The sequence below is a fragment of the Miniopterus schreibersii genome (assembly GCF_964146895.1).
Source record: "Miniopterus schreibersii genome assembly, chromosome: 1".
NCBI classification, from domain to species: domain Eukaryota; kingdom Metazoa; phylum Chordata; class Mammalia; order Chiroptera; family Miniopteridae; genus Miniopterus; species Miniopterus schreibersii.
The window spans coordinates 194,679,636-194,702,356 of NC_138101.1; the positions used below are offsets into that span (position 1 = coordinate 194,679,636).

Sequence of the window (22,721 nt, forward strand, 5' to 3'; positions counted from 1 at the left end):
GGGAGGGGAGGGGAGGGGAGGGGAGGGGAGGGGAGGGGAGGGGAGGGGAGGGGAGGGGAGGGGAGGGGAGGGGAGGGGAGGGGAGGGGAGGGGAGGGGAGGGGAGGGGAGGGGAGGGGAGGGGAGGGGAGGGGAGGGGAGGGGAGGGGAGGGGAGGGGAGGAGAGGAGAGGAGAGGAGAGGAGAGGAGAGGAGAGGAGAGGAGAGGAGAGGAGAGGAGAGGAGAGGAGAGGAGAGGAGAGGAGAGGAGAGGAGAGGAGAGGAGAGGGCCACTCAACACTCAAGGACAGCCGGGAAGGCTGCCTGCCTGGCTTACCCGTCCGATTGTCTGTCTGCACTGGAGCATGGCAGCTGCAGGCCTGGAGCCTAGGGGGAGGATGGCAAGCCCATCTCTTCTGGGCCCAGCCCCTCCTCAGTCCTGGACTTTTTAAACACACTCACCACCCCCTCGAGAAACCAGGGAACCGAGGTCAAGGGGAGGAGGCCGTGGAGGCCGAGGGGGAGAGTGGGGCTGAAGGGTAGAAATTTACCGGGAAATGATTGCATTTGCGAGCTGTCTTTTTTGTGATGGTCCCCATGGTGACAATTTGTGACGGCAAAGAATGTGGGAACGGGGCGCTGCCGCCTGATTGGGATGCTTTGTATCTGGAGAGGCGCTCCTGATTGGCCTGAGGGGCCCCCCAGCTCTGGGGACTTGTCCTCCATTCAGCCCACTCGAGGGCGGCACAACTGCTTCCAGCCGGACGCTCGGAGCTCGCAGGCCGCACGGGCCTGACCCAGGTCTGCGGCGGGAACCAGCCGGGCCACGTTGGCGGGCCCGGGTCCGCACCCTCGGTCAGTGTGGAGGCCCAGGCGGCTGGGCCCAACTGGGTGGGGGCGTGGGGCAGGCTGGGGCCCGGAGGAGGGGCGAGGGGCTGTGGGAGGTGGCCCAGGAGGCATGAAATTGCTGCAGATGCTTCTACGGGGGTGTTCCCCCTGCCACAGCCTGCGCTCAGCCCGCCAGGCAGGCCCGCGCTTGAGTGCCAGACAGGGGTCCTGCCTGACTTGCGTGAGAGCTGGGGGTGGAGCGTGGGGACAAGGAGGGGCTGATGCTCGAAGGGCTGGGGGCGGGGGTGGGAGGAGAAGGGCACCGCCAGGGGGAGAGGGGCTTGGCTTTGCTTGATAGTGGAGCAGTCACCTCTGCTCAGAAAGGAAAACCTTGCTGGCAAGTGCACATGTTGGCAGCGTGGTGTGTGTGAGACACAGTGGGCTGGGAGTGAGGAGATGTGCACTCCAGCCTCAGCAATGCCACTTGTGGCTGGGTCACCTTGGGCAAGTCACCTGACCTCTCTGAGCCTCAGCTGCAAGTAGAGGGCAACAGACCCGAGAAGACTAAATAAATGTGTTTGAGCCCATTCCATCACAGACACTCATGAAATGCTTAGTGGCTGGAATGGGTGTCCAGCTACCCAGGGCTATGTCCGGGGCTCAGGGATGCTGGGGCCACTGTTTGCAGCCATGTGGTCTTTGGGGAGGGCTAAGTTGGTTGCTCAGAGAGACTCCAATGGCCTGTGTGTCCCCCAGGTCAGCTCTGTGCCCTTCCCTGGAGCTGCCAACCACTAGCAGAACCACCCTCTTCATGGAAAGCCCCGTGAAGTGGCCCCCCTGGTGATGGCATCCGACAGTGACGTGAAGATGCTGCTGAACTTTGTGAACCTGGCATCCAGTGACATCAAGGCAGCTCTGGACAAGTCGGCGCCCTGCCGCCGTTCCGTGGACCACCGCAAGTACCTGCAGAAGCAGCTCAAACGCTTCTCCCAGAAGTATTCCCGGCTCCCGCGGGGCCTCCCCGGCCGAGGGGCTGAGCAGCACCTGAAAAGGGGGCCCGAGGAGCGCCCCGGGAGGCTGCCCCTCAATCCTGGCCCTGATTCCAGCCCTAGCAGTGGTGGGGACTGCAAGGAGAAGGCTCTGGGGAACCCCTACAGAGAGGAGTGCCTCTCTCAGGAGCAGACCCTACAGGGGCAGAATCCAGAAGCTGCCAGGCCTGGCCAGGTGCCCATGAGGAAAAGACAGCTGCCCGCTTCCTTCTGGGAAGAGCCGCGGCCCACCCACAGCTACCCCATGGGGCTGGAGGGGGTACTGGGCCCCAGAGAGGGACCTCCCTATGAGGGTAAGAGATATTGCAAGGGCTTGGAGCTCTTAGGGCCCGAGATGGCCCTGATCCCCATGTCCCCAAGGGTACTGGCTGAAAAGGAGACACCCAAGATGCCTGGGGTCTCCCTGGTGGGCCGTGTCAATGCCTGGAGCTGTTGCCCCTTCCAGTACCATGGACAGCCCATCTACCAGGGCCCTCCAGGGGCCTTGCCTCAGGGACCGGTCCCCAGCCTGGGCCTGTGGAGGAAAAGCCCGGTTTCCCCTGGGGAGCTGGCCCATTTCTGCCAGGATGTGGATGGCCCGGGGCAGAAAATATACAGACCCGTGGTTCTGAAGCCAATCCCCACTAAGCCGGCCATGCCCCCACCCATCTTCAACGTCTTTGGCTACCTCTAGCTGGGCTGCCAGGGCCTTGGCCCCCACCTCCCCCAGGAGTGTTGGGGCCCCAGGTGTTCTCCTGTGAGTAGTAGGTTGGGCAGCAGGGTGGCCTCCTGAGAACCTTCCTTTTATGTGTGTGCCGGGCGGGGAGGGCAGGAATGGGCACTGGCTTCTCAGGCCTTCACCTTGGGAGCTGTGGGGTTGGGCGCGGCTGGTCCCTCTCCAGCCAAGCCAGAGCCCGGCAGATCATCGGTCCCCGTGCAGACCTCAGGCGGCAGGGCTTTGCCTGGTCTGCCAGTCACCCCAGAACCCGAGTTCCACATCTGTTATTCCGCCACCCACTCTGTAAGCCAACCTCAGTTCTGTTCTTTTTGTTCTATGTAAATATTAAGACGGTTAAAAGAATAAAGACATTTCTTTTGCAGTTTCCACATCTTGGGTCTCATGAAGTTGAGTGGTACCCAGGCCTAAGAAATGCTGGCTGTGCCCAGAAGGAGGGCTGCTTAAGGAGGTGACTGACTGTGCGGGAGGCCAGGAGTGGCCCAAGGGCCTCTGTGACGTCTGGGAGTGGGCACTGGAGGCCAATAGCTCAATTCTAAGGAGGTAGGGTGGGGACGAGCCACCAGGGAAGGATGCTCTGGCTCTCTGTGTCCGAGGACAGAGGCTGGAGGAGGCCTGGGTCCTCAGAGGGTCCAAACTGCTCTGCAGAAATAAGGAGGCTGCCACCATGGGAGGCAGAGCTGTAGTCCTGGCTCTGTCGTGGGACATGGGCTTTTCCTCTCAGGGCCTCCTTGCCCCACCTGCAGAATGAGGGGAGGGATGACAATGGTGCCCTCTGTGGTAGCTTCCACTTTGATTAGGCCTCAGAATCCTTCCTATGTGAGGCTCCAGGAATAGTGATGACTAAGAGACTTTTCCACTCTGCTTATATGTGTCCCAGTGTTCCCCTGGGGGCCACATCCACATGGATGGGCAGCGTGGCACTGGGAAGTGGCTTATGTCCGATGGTCTTGGAGGACTTCAGAGTCACAGAGGCTATGAAGCACACAGGATCGGGAGTCCTCAGCCAGGACCCCTGCCTCAGGTTGCTCTGGCCCTAAAGAGCAGGAAGGGGACCAGGGACAGGCAAGTGCCCTCTTCTCCCCTTGGATCCATTCTGATGAGCCTCAGGCCCTCCACACAGCACAGCAGTGCTAAAGCACTAATCCAAGGTCTACCACCTTCCAGCTGTGACCTTGGACAAGTTACTCAACCCCCCATACCAAAATTTCCTCATCAGAAAAATGTGATTGAAATAGGCCTGCTGCGTGGATTGTTGTGGGGATGATGTGAGGGTCCGGCACTCTGAGAACTGCTACCCAAGTGATGAGAAGCTGCACCAACCAAAGGCCACCTCTCCTGGTCATCTGGCAGTGTCTGTAGGTCCTGCCATTAGATATGTCAGTGATCTTACGGACTGGGCCATCCAATCCCCACCTCGACCCCAGAGAAAGCATGGAGCTCTGGGAGGCCTGTTTTCTCGGAGTGGGTGCTGCCTGAGCCCACCTTGCCTGGGACCCCACAGACGGGCGGGCTCCACGCAGCCTTTCCAGGGGAATAGCTGGAAAGCATATTAACTCAGACACAGGGAGACTTTGTCTGGAAGCAGAAACCTTTACTAAGACACAGCTCAATAGAAGCATCTGGCACCTTGAGTCCACATGCAGGAGCAACCTCGGAAAAATATCTCTAGGAAGGCTTTAGTGCCGATGCTCCCCTGACCAGAAAGCAAACTGAGCTGGTTCAGGGGGAAACCCAGGAGCCCACCTCCTACTCACAGCCTCAAATCCCAGCACCGGGTCCAACGTGCTCCTGCTCATGACATGCATTCAGGGCTTTAAGAATTTGGGGGTGCTGTGGAGACATGTGAGGCTGTAATCCTCCTGGGGGGCTGGGGAAGCATTGGGGGGTGTTCTGCAGAGGGTAATGGCTATGAAATCCAGCAGTGATGGTCAAAAGATTTACCAACTGCACAGCCTGAGCCCCAGGCAAGGCATTAACTCTTCAGTTGCTGGGCTGTGGGAGGTGGGGGTGGGGACCTGAGGAGGTCAAGGTGGGGAAGGAAAGGGGTCCTGACCAGTGGCTGTGACCAACTGACATGGACTTACATCAATAATCCAAGAACCCAGCCCCGGTTGGGTGGGTAGCTCAGTTGGTTAGAGTGTCCTGATACACCAAGGTTGCAGGGACATACAACAGTCAACCAATGGATGCATAAATAAGTGGAACAAAAAATCGATGTTTCTCTCTCAAATCAATCAATAAATTAAAAAAATAATAATCCAAGAACCCAAATGCAGCACCAGAGCATCCTAGACCCAGGGATCCCACATCCTATAAATAAATGGTGCCAATGGGCAGTACCAGGCCCTCCTTGCTTACCCCTCTCACCCTCCTCCTCAACCTCACCTTCTCTAGGGGGCATCTCATTCAGACCTCCCTGGGGTGCCTAGGGCCACTGCCTGTTAGGACTCTCTACGACCTAAAGTAACCAGAGAAATGCCATAGATTAAGAGTTTGCTTGATAGCCAGCCCTGGCCCAAATGCACCTGAACATCTTCCTGCTCCCTCCTGTCACTAATCGCCCCGCTCCCGCCCCATCAGGGTTGACATCTGAAGTCTGGGAGGACCGGGTTTCCATCAGGATTTCTTCAGGATCACTGGAGCAAGGCAGAGTGGGACTGTGGCCAAGCACTTCTGGGCTGGAACCCCAGGGACTTGCTGTGTGTACCCAGGCAAGCCCCCTCCCCTCTCTGGGCCTGTTTTCCCATCTGTGCCCCAGGCAGTGGAAAGGGCTCTGCTCATTCCCCTCTGATCCATGGCTTTAAAGTGTTGCTTGGAAGGCTTTTCCTCTTCAGGCAGAAGCTGGAACTTACTGGTTTTCCAGAGAGCCACTATGTAGGAATCAGCAAGGCCATCAGGGCCACAGCAATGAGGAGCCCAGGGTCCCAGGGAAGCGAGCCAAAGGCAGAGCTGGGCCTGGAACCAGAACTCCCCACACCTGCCTAGTGGCTCACTTTCCAAAGGCCAGAAACTACGTTTGACCTGGTTTAAGACCCTTCCAGATCCTGGGGCAACCCGGCATAGGCTCTCAGAGAGGTGGCCTGCTCTCGTGTCCCCTCCCATGGCTTTGATCACACTAGGGAAGAAAAAACTGGTGAGTCCACTCCCGCCACAAGCAGTGCCAAGGAACCCAGGCCCTAGGTCCAGTGAGAGGGATTGTGCTGGGCAAGGAGGCATCTGTGCAACATTTATTGTACTTGAGGAAGCCCCCTGGGTCTGAGGGTCTCCCCATCTCCACCAGGCCACACTTTCAGGGAAAAAGCTCAGAACTTGAGTGGAGAGGTTCACAGAGCAGAGGGGCAGGGGCCAGCTCTGCAGTGTCCATGAAGGCAGACTCTCCCGAGGGCTCTCCAGCCGCAGCCCACCCCAAGTTCTCCCGTGTCAGCCCCTCCCGCCCCAGGAACGGAGGTTCCTGCCATTGCTGATGGCAGAGGTCTGAGATCTGCTCATCCATTTGAAAATAAACACGATTTTCCTCCCACGTGACATATTCCGTTCTCTGCTCTGGGCACAGCTCTGGCCCAGAGACCTGGTGAGGTCACGGTGGCTGCCCCAGCTCAGTGGCAGCAGCCCACACAGCCTTGTCCATCACCAGGTCCCCTTGGAATTGGGGACACTGCTGTCCTGAGGTTTAGTGAGACAGTTTGAGGAGCACTCCTCTCCATGTGCCCCGGTTACTGGGTATTTTCGTATTTCAGGTATCGAATCAGCCTGCCTGGGAGAGGCAACGTGTCCAGGAGTTTTATACGATACTTCCCAATGGCCTTTCGAACTTGCAGCCGGCAGAGGTGAACCAGAGGTCTCGGAGGTTCTGGAAAAATGACAGAGAGATGCTGATTTGTCATTTGCAACCCGCGAAGGGTTTGCTCCTTCCTCTATGTACACAGCCCGGACCCCAACCCAACCCTTAGTGACAGGGTAGGAAATCTGAGCTATTAAATGCCTCCATGCATGCAACTCAGCTCTGGGCTCCTGGTGGTGCAGACAGGCCAGGGGCAGGAGGCAGGGGGCAGGGGGCAGGGAGGCCCCTTAGGCTGCCTTCTCATACAGTGGAGCTGTCTCAGCTGGGGGCAGGGAGGAAAGGGGCCAGGGAGGAACCGGGACGGATACGACTAGTAACGGAGTCATTTATTTCAGCCTTCGGCACAAGGTCTGGCAAGGGGAAGGTGTTTGTTGAATCAAAGAATGCTGTTCATTTATTCATTCAACAAACACATGCTGACCCCTTCGCCGTGCCTGGCTCCGTGTTCAGGTCTGAGACACACAGGTGCCAGCCCAGGGCCTCTGCTGAAGGCTTTCACACCAGACGCTGCCATCTGAGTGGGGTCTTGCCAGGTGGGCAGGAATTAGCCAGGCAGCGAAGGGAGACAGGGGCATTCCAAGCAGGGAAAGTAGCAGTGCCAGGCCAAGGAGGCCATGGCTGCCCAGGGAAGGCTCGGATGCAGAGGGAATGCGGACGGAAGACAGGCCAGGCAGCTACGGTGCTGCCTCACCAGGTGACAATGTGCCATCACTGCGTTTCTGACACTTCTGCTGCCTTTGGGTCTCAGGACAGAGCCTGCCCTCTGGTAAGCTTGGCCCCTTTCTCACCTGAGCAAGGACTGAACTTGTGGGGAAGAAGATAGAAGGCACTGGTGGGCAGAGGACACAGGGCCACCAGGGCTGGGCTGGTGGCCCGGATAACTTAGGGGACTCTGGGCTTATCATTGCCACCTCTTAGAGCCCCTATCTGCCCTTCTTCCAAGAATAATGATGCCAACATCGCAGCACTGAATGAAAAAGTGCAGGGAGAGTGCTTTGCAGATGGAGGGTGGGCTTTACGGTAACCAAAGCGGGTACTGGTTAAGAGCTATTCGTTCTACCTGTTACTAGATGTTTAGTTTTCATTTTTCCCTGGGACACCGTCTAGTTGTAAGGGATTTGCCTTCTCTAGGGAGGACAGGAAGAGGGGACAGCAAGGGGCAAGGCCGACATCTAAGCATGGACTGCTCTACCCTCTAGTGGCCGTGGAGGATCATGGTGACAGTAACCAATTATTCATGAACTCAATGAATGTTTATCGAGCATCCTGAGCTGTGCCCAAGTTGATGCCACCCTCCCTGTTGCCGGCCCACCAACTCCATTCAAGTGCTACTCAGGGATTTGTCCAAATGCAAACTCCGACAGTAGGTTTAGGTTCAAAGGCGTATGGGGATGAAGGAAGAACTTGGCGAGTCGGAGTCGGGGCACTGGGACATGGGGCACCTGGACAGGCAACAGGCCAACGCAGCCTCACCTGGGCATGCAGCAGTGGCGGAATAACAACTCCCTGCATGTCAGTCTCTGTTCTACGGATCGACAAACACCTGGCCAGAGACGGGACTGTGCCCGTCAGAGCCAGAGAAAGCCTGGGGCAGCTGCAACTCCTCCGGGCAGGTGCCCAATTCTCAGTATCAGTGGCAGCACCGGGTCCCACTGCTTCTGACATCTCACCTGCCCGGGTGAGCTCCCTAATACTTAAGGGGGATTCTCAACCTGGCTTAGCCCTGCTGCCCCACCTACACTGCACACAGCGGCTGGATGTGACGAAACCCCACCTCACTGCACCAGGCACACCCGCCCCCCGCAGGCACCTCAGGCTGGCAGAGCTGAGGGGGCTGGACATGAGCCTGCCCGAGCTCCTCTGCTCAGATGGGGATGCTGAGGCCTGCGGTCACCTGACAGCTCCTGGCTCCAGAGCTCAGGGGGCCCGCCTCCTAGACCAGTGCTGCTCCAGGTGTGGTCTGTGAGCCAGCAGCACTGGCGCCACCTGGGGGCATGCTGAATGCAGGCTCTCAGGCCCTGCCCCAGACAGGCTGAGCCAGCACCTGCATCTTTAATAAGACGCCTGTGTGATTCATATGCACTCTACAGTTTGAGACACTCCAGGTCGTCACTCTTTCCTGGACCTCACTGGACCTCCTCTCAGTGGCCCACAGACATGGGCAGCTTGCTCTGAATGTCCTGATATCCCTCGGGAGCTGGAACTGTTTAAAACATTCTGGAAAGACTTAGTGGAAGGACTCGAGTTGGCCAAACCTGGGTTTGAATCCCAGCTCTGCCATTAACTAGCAGTGAGAACAAGTGACATTGTCTCTCTGCGGGTCAGTTTCCACACAGTCACGAAGACACTGCATGTGACACACAGCACAGAGCCTGGCACTGTGCTCATCAAATGTTAGTAACAGTCACCCGACTCGAGTCCGGGGCCCGAGTCAGGCAGGAGACCTGCCAGCAGCAGCAGCGACAGCCCCTACCTGCTTTCTCCTTGATGAAAGCCCAGTCCTCGTAGCTGTCGATGTGCTCCTTCAGCCGCGAGCAGAGCTGAACGTTGCCCACATAGTCCAGAAGGACGTCGATGATGGGCCCTGCCCAGCGGCTCACCTCGGGGGCAGACAGGATCTCGCAGAACTGAAAGAGAGCACACACCAGTGCTGGGATGCCCAGGACCAAAGGCACCACCTCCGTGAGCTCATCCTACGGGTGGCAGCCTAAGGCTGGCGAGGGCAGGGGACACGTCTGAGGACAGACACCGGATAGGTACACCCAGGCTAGATTCCAGTTCCCTTCTCTCATCAGCACAGGCCTCTGCTGCCAACAGTGGGTGACGGGCAACTCGTGCCAGTCGCATCAACTCTCCTTGTCTAGGAAATGGGTGTATAACAGCCACCTCGAGGGTTTATGAGAATTAAGGTAATATGAACCTAAACTTCTTTGCACACAGTAGGTGGCCCATAAGTGCTGGCCATTAGCCGTTATAAACATCTCCAAGGGAAGGGCGTTTCTAACTTCCTTTTCATTTTAAGTTCTGACTTAAGTCATCACCACGGACAGGTCCTGCTCTGACTGCCCGTCTCACCCCACCTTAGCCCAACCTGCCCTCACATCCATCCCCATCCTGGCCATTCAACCTCCCATTCCAGACACGGGTCTGCTGGGGGCGATACACCTCTGGGTTTTGCAAAGTCCCCCACCAGCCCCCTGTTCCACTGTTCCTTAAGTTCCCCAAGACAGCGAACCAAAAAAAAAAAAAAAAAAGAATTTAACTGTGCACGTGAACCACCAAGTTCTGCTGCTTCTGAAGCGCGCTAACCACTGCCACCAAAGCGCGCTAACTACTAGTCTACACCGCCTCCCACGCGCATTAACCACCAAGCCTCGGAAGCGTGGTGCAGGGCGGCCACCGGCCCCAGGAGCAAAGCCTGGGCGCCCCGTCCCCCTACCTGCACCACGCTGGGCGCCTTGTCCCCCGCAGGCACGTCGTTGAACCGGCTGGACGGCGGCGGGGCGGGCGGGTGCGGGCCGTTGCCGTACATGCAGGAGAAGCAGGGCTCGCCGTCGCAGCCGAGGTCCATGAGGAACTTGAGCAGCGACAGGTACTTCATGGAGAACATGATGGTGGCGGGGAAGGAGGTGGGGTGCGTGGCGATGTAGGCGTCGATGTTGGCGCCGTGGTCCAGCAGCAGCTGCATCATGCGCAGGGAGCCGTGGCGGATGGCCACGAGCAGGGGGCTGATGACGTCGCGGTTGGGGTCGGCGCCCGCCAGCAGCAGCAGTTCGGCGGCGTACACGTTGTTGTTGACCACGGCGAAGTAGAGCGCGGAGCTGCGGCGGTCCTCGTAGAGGCGCGCGCGCTCGGGCGCCAGCGGCGCGTTCACGTCGAAGCGCGCGCCCAGCAGCGCCTCGAGCACCTGGTCGTGGTTGCGCTCGGCCGCCAGGTGCAGCGGGCTGATGCCGCTCCTGCGCACGCGCGTGCGGCTGGTCACCGGCAGCAGCATCTGCACGATCCTGTCGGGCGGAGAGGGCGCGCGCGGGTCACCCGCCAGCAGGGGGCGCTGAGGGACCGGGCTCGGCCGCTCACAGCTACTCTATGCAGGGAGGCACGCGGCCGCCAGCAGGGGGCGCCGAGGAGCCGGCCATTCTTCACAGTTCCCACTTTGGGGAGGGCGGGCCTGCTGTTATCCCTACTTCACAGATAGGGAAACTGAGGCTCAGAGAGCTTCAACCACCTTCCCAAAGTCACATAGCCAGTAAGCAGTGGAGCTGGGTGACCGCGAAGTCACCTCCCCTGTCCTTAAGTCCCAATGCCTCTTATGCTGACGTCTCTGACTCTAGCCTCTCCCAGGCTCTCTGCCCTGCCTGCAGCCTGCAGTGGGTTGCTGAGCCCCTGCTGGGGCCGGAGATCCCTGGCTCGGCTCTCTTCCACTGAATCCTCCCGCACTTCACCTACATTCATCTGTTTTACCCTCCCGGGAGCCCTGAGGCGGGGTACTAGTATTATCCTCTGTACAGATGAGGAAACAGAAGCCCCGAGAGGGTATGTGACTTGCCCAAGGATACACAGGCCCTAAGCGAAGCAGCCAGGATTTGAATGCAGGTAGTCTAATTCCCCCTTGAGGGAGAGCCACACTCTTAACCACCCCCTCACTTCCCGGGTAGCACTTGAGGTGACAGCAGCTCTGTCATGGGGTTTTGCATCCTTCACGATGCGTTACTTGCCTGCCCATTCTGTCTTCCCTGCAGCCCTGTGGGGTAGCCAGAGCAGGTCTGTGGCTCTGTTTTAACTGATGGGGCTCAGAGAAATGAGGTGACTAATCCAAGGTCTTAAAGCAGTTCTGGGGGCTTGATCCCAGGACCCTTGACCCATTGTCTTTGCTCTTTTCCCCCTCCCCCCGGACCTTTGTCACCTGCAGAAACAAGCTCCTGTCATGATTCCAGACCCTAATCCATCTAATCCCTGATGACAGGTGACCTCACGGCCCCATGTGGGCTCCAAGGAGGTGGACGTGGCAGGGCAAGCCGGTGCCACCAGGCCTGTTCCCACGCCTCTTTGCCTCCTGGCATGCTGACTTCCCCGCTTCCTGGAAATCTGATGCCAGCAACCTCCCGCTAGGATCTCAGTGGAAAATGTTATTATTGTTAGTAACGCTGTGTTTACCTAAAATCTGCGTCTAAAACCTCAAAAGGAAATTCACACACCCAGGGGGGCTAATTGCCTCCTAATTTCTATTTGTGCAGGCACTGGAGGCCTGACCTTGCTCTGCAGAGGTGCTGGTCAAAGGCAGGGCTGGGGCCTTACCCTGGACGGAGGCCATTAGCAACAAATGCTCTCTAACAGCCGTAACCTGCCCAAGCTCAGGAAAGAACAGCAAGAGGGACTGCCTGGGGCTGCCCGCCAGATGGGGCTGGTATCTCTGGCGGGTCACAGCTGGTCTCCAGCAATCCCCCACTGAATGGAGGGAAAGTGGCAGAAATATAGGAATGTGACTGGATGCTGCCTAGATTCCCGGAAGCATCATCTTAATAATGCAGTAAAACCATCTTATTGTCCACTTCTGTGGGACTTCTTCAATCAGAACGCGAATGTGCAACACTGGACTGGGCCTAGAGATCAGTGAGTCCAGCTGTCCCATTTTAGAGAGGGTGAAACCGAGGCCCAGGTATGGGGTGGGAATAAGAGTGAGGTTGGACAGGAGGTGGATGGCAAAGCCAAGCCAGAATGTATGGGTCCAGCATGCCCAGGGCCAGGCCTTTCCATGATGCCCAGTCCCCCTAACACGGGGGGTCACCATGCTGGTGGCCCCACTGCATATCCATATCGTCACCTCTCTCCCCTAGCCCGTTGTGTGGGCTGGAGGATGGGCTGGGGCCTTCCCACTTCTCCCACGGGCAGGTCCAGGGACCACAGAGTGCTTACTGCTCCAAGTGCACCTTCTGAAGAGGAACTACGGTGCCCATTGCCCGACAGAACCCTCGGTGCCTCAGAGGCCCGGTTCCCTGCCCCTCTGGAATTGGGACTATGAGCTAAACACTTTCTCTCATTCACTCTCCGTAACAAACCTGCAAGGTGGATTGCTCTGCCCAGGCTGCAAAACACAACTTAGTGATACCTTCACTGAGGCTGCTTTTGAGGATAACATGAGATCTTACATGTTAAGCTGAGCTGCACATAGTAGGCACTCAATATATGGTGGCTGTTGGTACCTGGGCTATCAGGGTGATTGTAGTACACTGCCCTGCTACTCGAGACATGGAGGTGTTCTGGGTCACCGGGTCACGGTAGTGTGACCTTTGTTCAGTGTAAATTTGACTGTGGACTAGACTTTCACAAAGGAACCAGCCGCCCACAGCCGCCAATACCACTGAGCTGCACTGTGTCAGCCCTGCTCTGTGTGTGTGTGTGTGTGTGTGTGTGTGTGTGTGTGTGTGTGTGTGTGTTGGGGGCAATTATCTCTTTTCTGAGCCCATGTAATGCTCATTTGGGAGCCAGCAAAGGTCCACCAGTGGAGCATCTGCTCAGGGGTGTTCCCAAGGGCAGAGAGGGACTCGGCCCAGGAGTCTGCTGCTTTTCTAGGAGATTCTGGGAGCTGGAGCAGGAAGCAGGTCCTCCTTGAAGGAGGGAGGGTGGGCACACAATGGAGCTTGCTGAAGATGCAGACTGCTGGTTCTCATTACAGTGCAACTCAGAATCACCAGGGAATACTAAAAATGCAGAGTCCTGGGCCCTGGGGTCCAGTGCCTGATTCAGCAGGCCGGGAGCGACCTGGGAGTCTGCTGCAGGTGATCCACGCCCCACACCCCGAGACACATGGATGCCAGTCAATCACTTCCCACAGGAGACACAGGCAGCCAACCAGCTTCCTGCAGGGGGCAGAGGTGGGGGAAAGGGCCCGTGCCCAGGCTCTCCCCTCTTATTTTCTGTGAGGCCTTGAGCTCCGAGCCTCAGTCTCCCTTTTAATTAATGAGGATTCTAACTTGCTTGTGAACATGCTTTATAAGCTGCATTTTAATTTAATTTATTAAATGTCCTCTATTCTGCCTTTTTCCAGAAAAAGTTTTAAGTAAGCTTGCAAAGATAGTATAAATTAGAAGTAAGAGAGAAAGAATTTTTAAGAACAAGGGGGTAAAAAGTTAGGTCCAAAATGCAGGTCTGTGTTATACGTCAGCTGCAAGATAGACCCTAAGACACTGGTTCACTACTACGGTGATTTTCAACCCAGGTGATGCAAGGATTTTTAAAACATCCAGTACCTATTCAGTAAGGAGCACTGACCTCTTTTCCCTTATATTGTCAAATTAAAAAATAACAACAGCCAACACAGCAATAGCCGTCTTGAATGAATCAAAATTATATCTTTTTAAAATCAGATCAGCAAAAAATATATTTTTTGGTGTGCCACAGAATTTTAGTAGTTAGCTTACGTTCTGTGAGATGAAAAATGTTGAAAATCGCTGCTCTATTGAGCTGCACAGTTGAATTGTGTGGAGGAGCCCGTGGTTTATAGCGTGCACCTATTTCTGTGGTGTAAATACTCTCACCACGGCCAATTTCAGGCTATCAATGTGACAATCAGCTCACGTAAGCTGATACTGATCAGCTCTACCACACCTCTGCTTCCAACATGCACCAGGACCGCTGTGGCATGCTCTTTCTGTCAGGAATTCGTATGTGTATGTGTGTACATACATGTGCATCTTCCTCCCACCAGATCGCTCCCTGAGGATATAAGCATCTCTCATCTTGCTCAAAGTACTCAGATATAGTAAGTGCTCAATAAAGGCTAGCTATTATCACTGGTACTGTTTGTATTATTGTAGGCATCCAGCATGCTTGCTAACTGCCTGAGAGGTTATCGTCTTATCCCCATCAGGAATATCCACCAGCCCAGACTCATATCTGGCACCTTGAGTGGAATTTCTATAGATGTGACATTGGGACTAGGCGATTTCCTGCTGTCTACAAGCTGTGTGACTTTGGACAACTCACTCAACCTCTCTGTGTCTTAGCTTCCTCATTTGAAAAACAGAGATAACAGTATCTGCCTTAGAAGATTTGTTAAAAGGATCATTGAAAGTGGAGTTATCAAAAGGATTAAAATAGTTAATGGAAAGTGGCGGTCAGCGCTAGGCGTTTGCTTTCCTGTTATCGCCATTGCGGTTGCTGAGAGCCTTTCCTCTGTCCCACCGAAGGTGCCCACCTCTCTGACCTGAGCCTGCCTTATCCTGTGGGAAGGACATTCGGAGCCCCCCGGGGTGGGTTGGGCGGCGGTGGCCCGGCCTGGGCTGACCTGTAGTTGCCCTTCTTGGAGGCGACGTGCAGCGGGAGCATGCCGTCCTTGTTGGCCTTGTTGGCGTCAGCGCCCTGGGACAGCAGGAACTCCACCACCAGCTCATGCTCATTCTTGCAGGCCTCGTAGAGGGCCGACGCGCTGTCGCTGGCCTGCGTGTTGATGTCACCGCCTGGGGAAGAAGAGGCAGACTAGTGAGCGATCAGGGTGGTCACGGTCCCTGCTGCAGTGTCCTTGTTGGGCGGTGCTAACCACCGTGACACACTGGATCCTTAGAAAGGAGGGATCCACCTGGAGAACCCCCAGTTCCCTTCCATAGCACCGAGACCCCAGGGCCTGCCCACCTGAGCAGAAGCTGAAAAGCTGCCATGACGATGCTGGCATTTATTGAGCACTTTTCCAACCTGTGAGGACACAAGGAGAAGGCGGCTGTCTATGAACCAGGGAGCAGGCCCTCACCAGACACCGAATCTGCCAGGCCCTTGACCTTGGCCTCCCCGTCTCTGGAACTGTGAGAAACAAGCTGCTGCTGTCCAGGGCCAGGCAGTCTGCGGTGTTCTGCAATAGCAGCCGGTATGGACTAGGACAGCCTCCCTGCATGGTGCCTGGCACAGAGGGGGTGCTCGGCAAGTGGCGGTTCTCCAGGACTGAGGGGTCTGGGCACAGGGACAGGTTCAGCTCTACATCCCTGGGGAGAGTCAGCGAGCAGGATTCTCAAAGTCAAGCTCCCTGGAAGCTTGGACCCCGCTAGCAAAGCTGACTGCTCACACAGGAAAAATATTTGGATTTGAAGATGGGCTCGACCCACAGAGGGAGCAGACCTTGACTCAGAGCTGGCAGGAGAGCTCTGCAGATGTGCAGAGCTAGCAGGTCCCCACCCACTGAGCACCCTGCCCTTTGCCCAGCCTCCTTGCCTGGGCTCCCAGGACCCTGCCTGTGCCCCTTTGTCCTTGCGCTGGTCAGTCCAGATTCATCCCTGGCTGTAAGGAAGTGCCTGGGTCTGTTTTCCTAACTGCTCAAGCACATGCTAAGTGGACGCTTATCTGAGCAAAGTTCCACAAGGGCCATTCTCCTGGCCTGGGTGGCGTGGCGGTGTGCAAAGAATGTGCAGTTTGGGGTCAAATGGACGTGGTCAGAATTCAGGCCCTGACTGTGACCAATCATTTAGCCTCTGAGCCTCAGTCTCTTTATCTACAAAATGGGATGAAGACACTAGCTATCTCATATGGCCATGGAGAAACCACATTGGCCTAACCTGTGTTCATGCTAATACAGTGGTTGGCACATAGTAGGTCTTCAGCAAATTATTCCAACTCTGTCTCAGGGTTTGGCTTACCTCCAGCCTCTATTGATAGAGAGGGAGGGGTCACTTCCCAGAGAGAGAGAAAAGAAACCAAAAGTGTTCTTGGGGGAGATCAGAATATAATGCTCTTCAGCCAAAAGGATGTCTGCCGAAAGGCAATATTGTTTTACTTTGCCCATTAAGTGAATAAAAGTTGTTTACAAGGAGTACAAAGGCCCGAGTTCAAATCCCAGCTCTGCCACTAATTTTCTGTGTGACTTTGAAAAAATCACTTTCCCATCCTGGTCCTTGGTTTCATGAACTATAAAGTGAGGATGTGATCTAGGTGCTGTCTGAGGCTACTTATGGCCCTGAAGTGTGACACAGCGGAAAGAAAAGTGGCTGGGGTGTCGGGAGACTAGGAGTCTGGCTGGTTCTACCACTAATTTGCTATGTGACTCTAGAGAACTCACTTCCCTTTTCCAGGCCTCAGATTCCTCATTTGTGAAACAAGGATATTGGGCTAGATAAGAGATCGCAAATATGTGGCTGGGGTCCCACTCCCCTCATCCCAAGTTTGTGCCTAATTTCAGGTATCACTAGTGGATCTCAACAGGTTTCCCGCTGAGCCTAACCACAGCCTCAGAATCCTTCTCAACACAGCACTCCAAGGAGATCATCGGAGTATGTCCACACGCTGACACCTACGCCTAGGCTTGCCTTCCCTGAGAGCGGATCTCTGGGGTGCTTCCTAGCTGTACCCCTTGGGGATGCCATGGCCCAGATGCTAAGCACTCACCGTGCTTGGCCAGGAATCTCAGTGCCTCCAGCTGCCCGCTCTGCGCGGCCACGAACAGGGGGGTGATGCCGTAGGCGTTCTTGGATTCCACCTTGGCGCCGCTGCTCACCAGGATCTCCATGACCTCCAGGTCATTGCGAGAAACAGACTCGTGCAGCGCTGTCCAGCCGCGGTTGCAGCGATGGTTGGTGTCTGCGTTGTACTGCACCAGGATCCTCACCGCCTCCACGTTCTTGCGCTCACACGCTGCGCCCAGGGAGAAGTAAGGCGCTCACCGGGGCCCATGGCGGTGGCCAGCCGGGACTTCATTTGTCTGTCTGCCCATTCACTCACTCACTCATCAGCCATTCATTCAACAGACATCCAATGGGTCTACACCAAGTTTCAGTCCCTGCGCAGGATACACAGCTCAAAGTAATAGTAACACTGATTAGCAATAATACTTGCTGACCTAAGCACCGGTTGTGTGCCAGGAACTCTGTTCTGAGCACTTGACATGATTAGCTCGTTTAATTCTCCCAACCACCCTTAAAATAAGTAGGGTTATTGTCCCTTTTCACAGAGGAGGAACGTGAGGCACAGAGAGGTTAAGTGACTTGGCCGAGGTCACACAGACAGTAAAGGGCAGAACTGGGATTCAAACCCAGGTTGTTGGGTCCAGAAAATCTCTGTCCCTTGGAATGTCCCAGGATGTCCTGAACTGATGTCCCTTCCCAATGTTACCTGCTTCAGCCTTCCACGTTGCCAAGGCCCCAAGAGGAGGACAGTGTCATATTCCTGCTCAAAACCCCTCCTCAAAGGCTTTGCACTTAATCTGGAGTAAAATTTATCTCCTGAATATAGTTCGTCAAGTCTGTCTCAACCCGCCCCCGCCTCCCTTTCAAGCCTCCTCTCTAGACCCTGAGTGCACTCTTGGCTCTGGCCAGTTATCACCAGGGAGCCTGGACACTTGTCCAAATTAACTATCCCTGGAAGCTTCTCCGGGTCAGTCAGGGGGCTGGTGGGGAGGAAGGGGAGCTATGTAGTGTTTCAAACAGAACCCCAGGTGAAGCTCCCTATCTCTTGAAGCCTTGGTTTTCTCTCCCTGTAAAGCAGAGATAACAAAGCCTTCCTGAGAAGATGCTGTGGGAGGACTGAGTGAGGCAGTGCACGGAAGGTTCTAGCATGGTGCTTAGCACATAGTTGGATTTCATGCAGGACCAAGGCCCACCTAGCATCCTAGGAGCGCTCTCTGGGACAGCGGAGGCTCCAGGTGATGGCTCTGTTGGCTGGGTGGACATGAGTTTTGGGGGAGACACTTCCACCGCAGGTCTGCGGCGGACCCTGTCACCAGCTACCCAGGGTCTGCTGCCTACAGAACATTCCAGGTGCTCAATGCCAGACACATGGGAAACCAGGGATTTCTATAGTTTCTCAAAGTGTAAGGCCCTCTCACTTTTGCAAGCCCCAAGGCTGATGGTTTAAGCATGTAGGCAGGAACTGGATGCTTTATCGGGTAGGAGTCCAGAGGGTGGAGCTGGCACACTGCTCCCTGAGCTTAAATGCTAGGTCTGCCCCTTGCTGTGTGGTCCTGGGTACCTCATGGCAGGTCTCTGTGTCTTAAGCCCTCATCTGTAAAATGGGGATACTAGCAGATGTAGATGGATATGGGGGTAAATAAAAGGACAGCGCCTGGTATATATAAGCACTCAATACAAGCCAGCTGTCATAATTATTCAGATTTTGGCTCTGGGCACTTGCTAGGGTAGCCAGTGTCCTCAGATGATGTGCTGATTCAGCCAGGAGGTTTTGGTTTTCTTAAACCCCCGAGGTACAAATTCTCTCCCATACGTCTTTGTCTTTGCCCATGCTGTTCCCGCTTGTCCAGCTGGTAGCTCCCTCCTGTTCGGGCTCAGCTCAGGCACACGCTCCTGTGGTTGCCCTTCCCCCATGTCAGGCCCCGCCCCGTGCTCCCAGGTGCCAGGAGCCACGCTCTTCACGCCCTTGGCTACCCGTGGTCTGTGAGTCGGCGCCCACTGCAGTGGTGCCTCTCGGCGTGCTTAGCCCACGGGAGGGCTTGGGAGGTGTTGACTGACACCCGCACGTATGACAGGTTCAGTTACCTAAGTTACGCATCCAAGTGAGGCTGCCCTTTCAAAGTAGACCCCAGGGGGGGAGGGGTATGCACCTCAGGAGCAACCTAGTTTCTGGACCTTCCTCAGGGGGGCCTACCTTTGTAGAGAGGGGTTTCTCGGGACTTGTTGGAGATGTCGGGCTCGGCCCCAGCCTGGAGCAGGGACTGGAGGCAGTCCAGGTGTCCCCTGCACGTTGCCAGGTACAGAGCTGTTTCCTCTTGCAGGGTGCGCTGGTCGATTGTTGCTGGGTATGCTGAGGAGAGCAGTTGGTACGTTCCCAAAGGAGGAAGATACCTGCCTCTCCCCTCCCCAACACCCCACCCCGCAGAAGTGGTCATAATTTTCTCCCAATTCCAAGGAAAAACTTGTGTGACATCTGCCTAAATTTACCACCCAGACTGCCTTCATCGTCTTGGCCCTGGACTCAGTGGTTTTCACAAGGCTGTTTCAGCTTCCTGTGAAGCTCAGATGCCACCTCCTCTGGGAAGCCTCCCCTGGTTGAGCCCCTCCTTCTGTGAATGACCCTGTTCTTCCCTTACAGTCCCACCGGCTGCTGCTGGAAGCTCGGTCTCATGCAGCTGTTTCTGCCTGGAGTGTGGTAGGCTGGCTGGGGTGCTGCTGCAGGTGTTACTCACATACGGGTTGGTGGGAAGCTGAGGCTCAGAGAGGAGGCATGATTCACCCAGGGTCCCACAGCTGTGGGGGATGGCCTTGGCAGGCACAGGCACAGCTGCACTATTTTCCATACCAAATCAGCCCCTGGAACATTCTAGAACAAGCTGGCAGTGGCTCTCCCAAAAGCCGGCCCTCCCTCCTTTCTTTTCTAGGAATTAGGCTCTCCTGTCCTGGGAGGCCTGGAGAGGTTGGGTGGGTGGGAAGAGGTGGTCGCAGTCAGGGGACCAGTCATTTTCCGTCTCCCAGCTTGGTGACTGTAACTCTGCAACAGGAGTGGTAACCTAGCCTGGTCCCCATCACCCAGGTTGTGGGGCAAAGAGCACGAAGCTGTAGGAGGAAGGGGCCCTGGCTCTTGAGTCCCACTCCCACCTCTGGCTGCACCCAGAACGGCCACCTCACCTCGATGCAGGGCCCTCAGGCAGCTCAGCTGGCCGTAGTAGGCCGCCTCGTGCAGCGGCAGCCAGCCCTCCTTGTTGGCCTCTGCGAGATTCTTCCCCGCTTTGATCATTGCCTTCAAGGCCTCTTCATCGTCTTCCCTGATGGCCTTTAGCACAGGGTCCACGGGCCTGTGAGAACAGAGTGGGCCACTGCTCAGGACCCCAGCAGGGCAGAGGCTGGGCCAGGCAGCTGCTCTCCCAGTGGGAAAGCAGGGCCTCCTGCTGGTGGGCGGGAGCGGGGCAAGCTGTGGGATGGCTCTGCCCTGCTTGTCCCTGCCAGTCTGGGTGGGTGCTCAGCGCCCCCTTCAGCCAGTGTCCTCTGCAATAAGGACAATAATCCGTCCTGACCCACATGGGCATGCCCTGGGAACCGGCGCCGACCTTGGCTCTGACCTTGGCCCCTCTAGCTCTCAGCTCCATCACGGCTTCCTCAGCCTGCCTGGCCGGGTTAGCCTCTCCCTGCCTCTAACCATAAGCCCTCCTATAACCGCTGGCCTTCACATGTTTTTGAATGATTTTTTGACCACTGTCTGTCTCCCCGAATGGACTATGAGCTCCAGAAGACAGGGACAGTGCCTTTCTTTCTTTTATCTCTCATGATTTAATTCCCAGGCCCAGGTCAGTGACTGATTCATAATAGGTGCTCAATAAATATTTGCTGCAAGGAAGGAAGGGAGGGAGGGAGGGAGGGAGGGAGGGAGGGAGGGAGGGAGGGGGGAGGGGAGGGGAGGGGAGGGGAGGGGAGGGGAGGGGAGGGGAGGGGAGGGGAGGGGAGGGGAGGGGAGGGAAGGGAAGGGAAGGGAAGGGAAGGGAAGGGAAGGGAAGGGAAGGGAAGGGAAGGGAAGGGAAGGGAAGGGAAGGGAAGAAAGAAAAGAGGGAAGGAGGAAGAATTCAGAACCTAGGAACCCCAACAATTATTTCACACCTTCATCCCTTCTGTTTCCAAAAAGATAGCTTCTTTGTTATCAGAGTTTTGCTTGTTTCTTCAGGAATTTTACTTATATCTTTCTCAAAACACTTGTTGCAGTGGCCTCTGTGGAGCACTTGGAAGACTTACCGGCCCGCGAAGATAAATGCAGGGGGTCTAGGTCAAGCCATGCCAGTGTCCAACCCCCTGTGAGCATCAGGGGCGTTCTTACAGCTCTGATCTCCATGTCGGGCACCATGGAGGGAAACTCTACTAGAAACAGGCTGAAGCATGGCAAGCTCCTTCACTCCCACAGGTGGAAACCCAGGTCCCTTTCAGACAAAGCCCATCGGGGGCTGAAAGAGAACCAGAGGGTCTTACCTCCCTGCGGTTTTTAGTGGCTGCCTCTAATGTCACACCAAGGCCACGTCTACCAAGAAGATTCGAGTTTGCAGTGCCAGCCTCCAAAGGGACGGATAACTGACCCCGTGGGAGGGGTTGGCAACGATTAAATGCCTTCCCTGAGCATAGCGCTCCAGTGCTGACCAAGCACCTTCACCTTTGGGGCCCATTTGCACTTGGAGCAGCTCTGAGACGAAGGCACAGACCCCTGTGAAGGGAGCTCTTTGCAGTAAGCATCTCTCTGAGGTCTTTCCAACTCCTTCCTTGCTCCTGACCCTATCCTCACCCCAGAACCTTTAGCACTGAAAGACTTAAATACTGGAAGGATTCCGAAATCTGAAGCCTTCGCAATATAAAACTCTCAATGTCAAAAAGAATTCAGGGCTAATGCAAATGATAACTTCTTTGCTTGGCTCATTAAAGCTGTTTCCTGTATTCATTCATTCATTCACGCACATATGCATGCCTGCCTGCATTCACTGAGCTCCCTTCCCCCCATCCTTGGAGAGTCAGTGACTCCCAGGTCCACTCCTGGGGAACATTCTGCATACATGGTCCCACTTCCCAGATGGAGAAGTGACACAGGGCCCACCCCTGTCAGAGGCCGGGATAGGCCTTAAGGGTCCACAGGGCCAGCCCCTCAACCTCCCACTGCTTCCTCCAGCTTGAGCCGACTTCCTCCTGACTCTCAGCCTCTCGGTTATTAATAGCTTCAGAGCATCGATGCCTGTTAAGTTACAGACCCAGCAAGGATGAGGGGTAACTGACCAGATAAGCCCTGGATTCCCCATCAACGCCATCACTGCCACCTTGACGAGTTCCCCTATGGAGCGGCCAGAGCAGCCCCCGTTGGCGTTAGGAAAAGCCCCGGTGGGGTATGTGTCCCGTCTCTCTGGAGGGTCTCCTGTGGGACCCCAGCTGAAGTGGAAGGGAGGCGGGCTGGCTGTTCTTATCGCCTTGGGGGGGCGGTGGCATCATGAGAACACGTTCAGGACCTGCCACCCAGCCTGGGTCTCCTCCAGTTGTGGCGCAAGGACCCTGGAGCTCTCAGGCACACCCGCTGATGGCTCCTCTATGAGCTCAGCCCAAGTCCCCGCCCCACGGGTGGGAGTGGCTGCTGGGGTGTCAGGCCACCAGAAACTGAGGAGCTGAACAGGACCCTGGAGGCCACTCTGTCCTCTCCAACCTCACAGCGACTCCCGGGCAGTCACACAGGAAACCTCAGCAGTGCCAAGACCAGACCCTGGGTCTCCCTTCTCCACACAGTCAGAATCCCACCTGCAGCACCAGGCAGGTGGGTGCTTCACAAGGGCTGGGAAGGAGAAACAAAACACTGGCCAACTGCCTCCTCTCCTCTCTGCAACGTAACTGGGCAAGGAAATGGGGTTCCAGCCGTGGGGCCCTTCTT

General features: G+C 56.1%; 2 protein-coding genes across 2 annotated transcripts in view; one reads left to right on the forward strand and one right to left on the reverse strand.

The window, feature by feature from the left end:
• Window positions 1-314: 314 nt before the first annotated feature.
• FAM181A (family with sequence similarity 181 member A) lies at window positions 315-2,941 on the forward strand. The gene is made up of 2 exons (XM_081145075.1): window positions 315-832; window positions 1,562-2,941. The coding sequence occupies exon 2, from the start codon at window positions 1,649-1,651 to the stop codon at window positions 2,525-2,527; it is 879 nt and encodes a 292-aa protein (XP_081001201.1). The 5' UTR covers window positions 315-832; window positions 1,562-1,648; the 3' UTR covers window positions 2,528-2,941.
• Window positions 2,942-4,139: 1,198 nt separating this feature from the next.
• ASB2 (ankyrin repeat and SOCS box containing 2) overlaps window positions 4,140-22,721 on the reverse strand; it is a 34,998-nt gene continuing 16,416 nt past the window's right edge. Inside the window, exons 4-10 of the mRNA XM_081129461.1 lie at window positions 19,967-20,133; window positions 18,990-19,145; window positions 16,779-17,024; window positions 14,698-14,869; window positions 9,853-10,417; window positions 8,887-9,040; window positions 4,140-6,422 (exon numbers count right to left, since the gene is read on the reverse strand). Of these exons, the coding sequence (XP_080985587.1) occupies window positions 6,286-6,422; window positions 8,887-9,040; window positions 9,853-10,417; window positions 14,698-14,869; window positions 16,779-17,024; window positions 18,990-19,145; window positions 19,967-20,133 (1,597 nt within the window). The 3' untranslated portion in view covers window positions 4,140-6,285. The remainder of the gene's footprint in view (window positions 6,423-8,886; window positions 9,041-9,852; window positions 10,418-14,697; window positions 14,870-16,778; window positions 17,025-18,989; window positions 19,146-19,966; window positions 20,134-22,721) is intronic.

Excerpts from the sequence above, each read along its gene's own strand:
- FAM181A (XM_081145075.1), top strand. The coding sequence starts at position 1,649 with ATGGCATCCGACAGTGACGTGAAGATGCTGCTGAACTTTGTGAACCTG.